The 240-nt window shown below is 47.1% G+C and overlaps 1 protein-coding gene across 1 annotated transcript in view; it reads left to right on the plus strand.

The window, feature by feature from the left end:
- LOC119592881 (protein turtle homolog B-like) overlaps positions 1-240 on the plus strand; it is a gene marked incomplete at its 3' end in the record, with an annotated part of 32,862 nt that overhangs the window by 17,004 nt on the left and 15,618 nt on the right. Inside the window, 1 exon segment of the mRNA XM_037941775.1 lies at positions 96-226. Coding sequence (XP_037797703.1) covers positions 96-226 — 131 coding nt within the window.

A 240-nucleotide genomic window follows, 5' to 3' on the forward strand; every position in this document is an offset into this window, starting at 1 on the left:
ACACACTGTGCCCAGATCCAAGCATAACGAACCGAAATCATGCACTCGACCCAAAAAAGCGTTCGTCAGAATCACATTGTTTCCCCGTCATGCAGATACGCCCATCACGATCCTGAAGCCGGGGAAATCACTCAATCTAAGCAACATTGAAGAAGGAGATGACGTGTATTTCGAGTGCTCCATCCAGGCCAATCCTTGGGTTTACAAGATCATTTGGTTGCATGAGGTAAGGATTTCCTG

Source organism: Penaeus monodon, chromosome 31 (assembly GCF_015228065.2).
Source record: "Penaeus monodon isolate SGIC_2016 chromosome 31, NSTDA_Pmon_1, whole genome shotgun sequence".
Taxonomy (NCBI): domain Eukaryota; kingdom Metazoa; phylum Arthropoda; class Malacostraca; order Decapoda; family Penaeidae; genus Penaeus; species Penaeus monodon.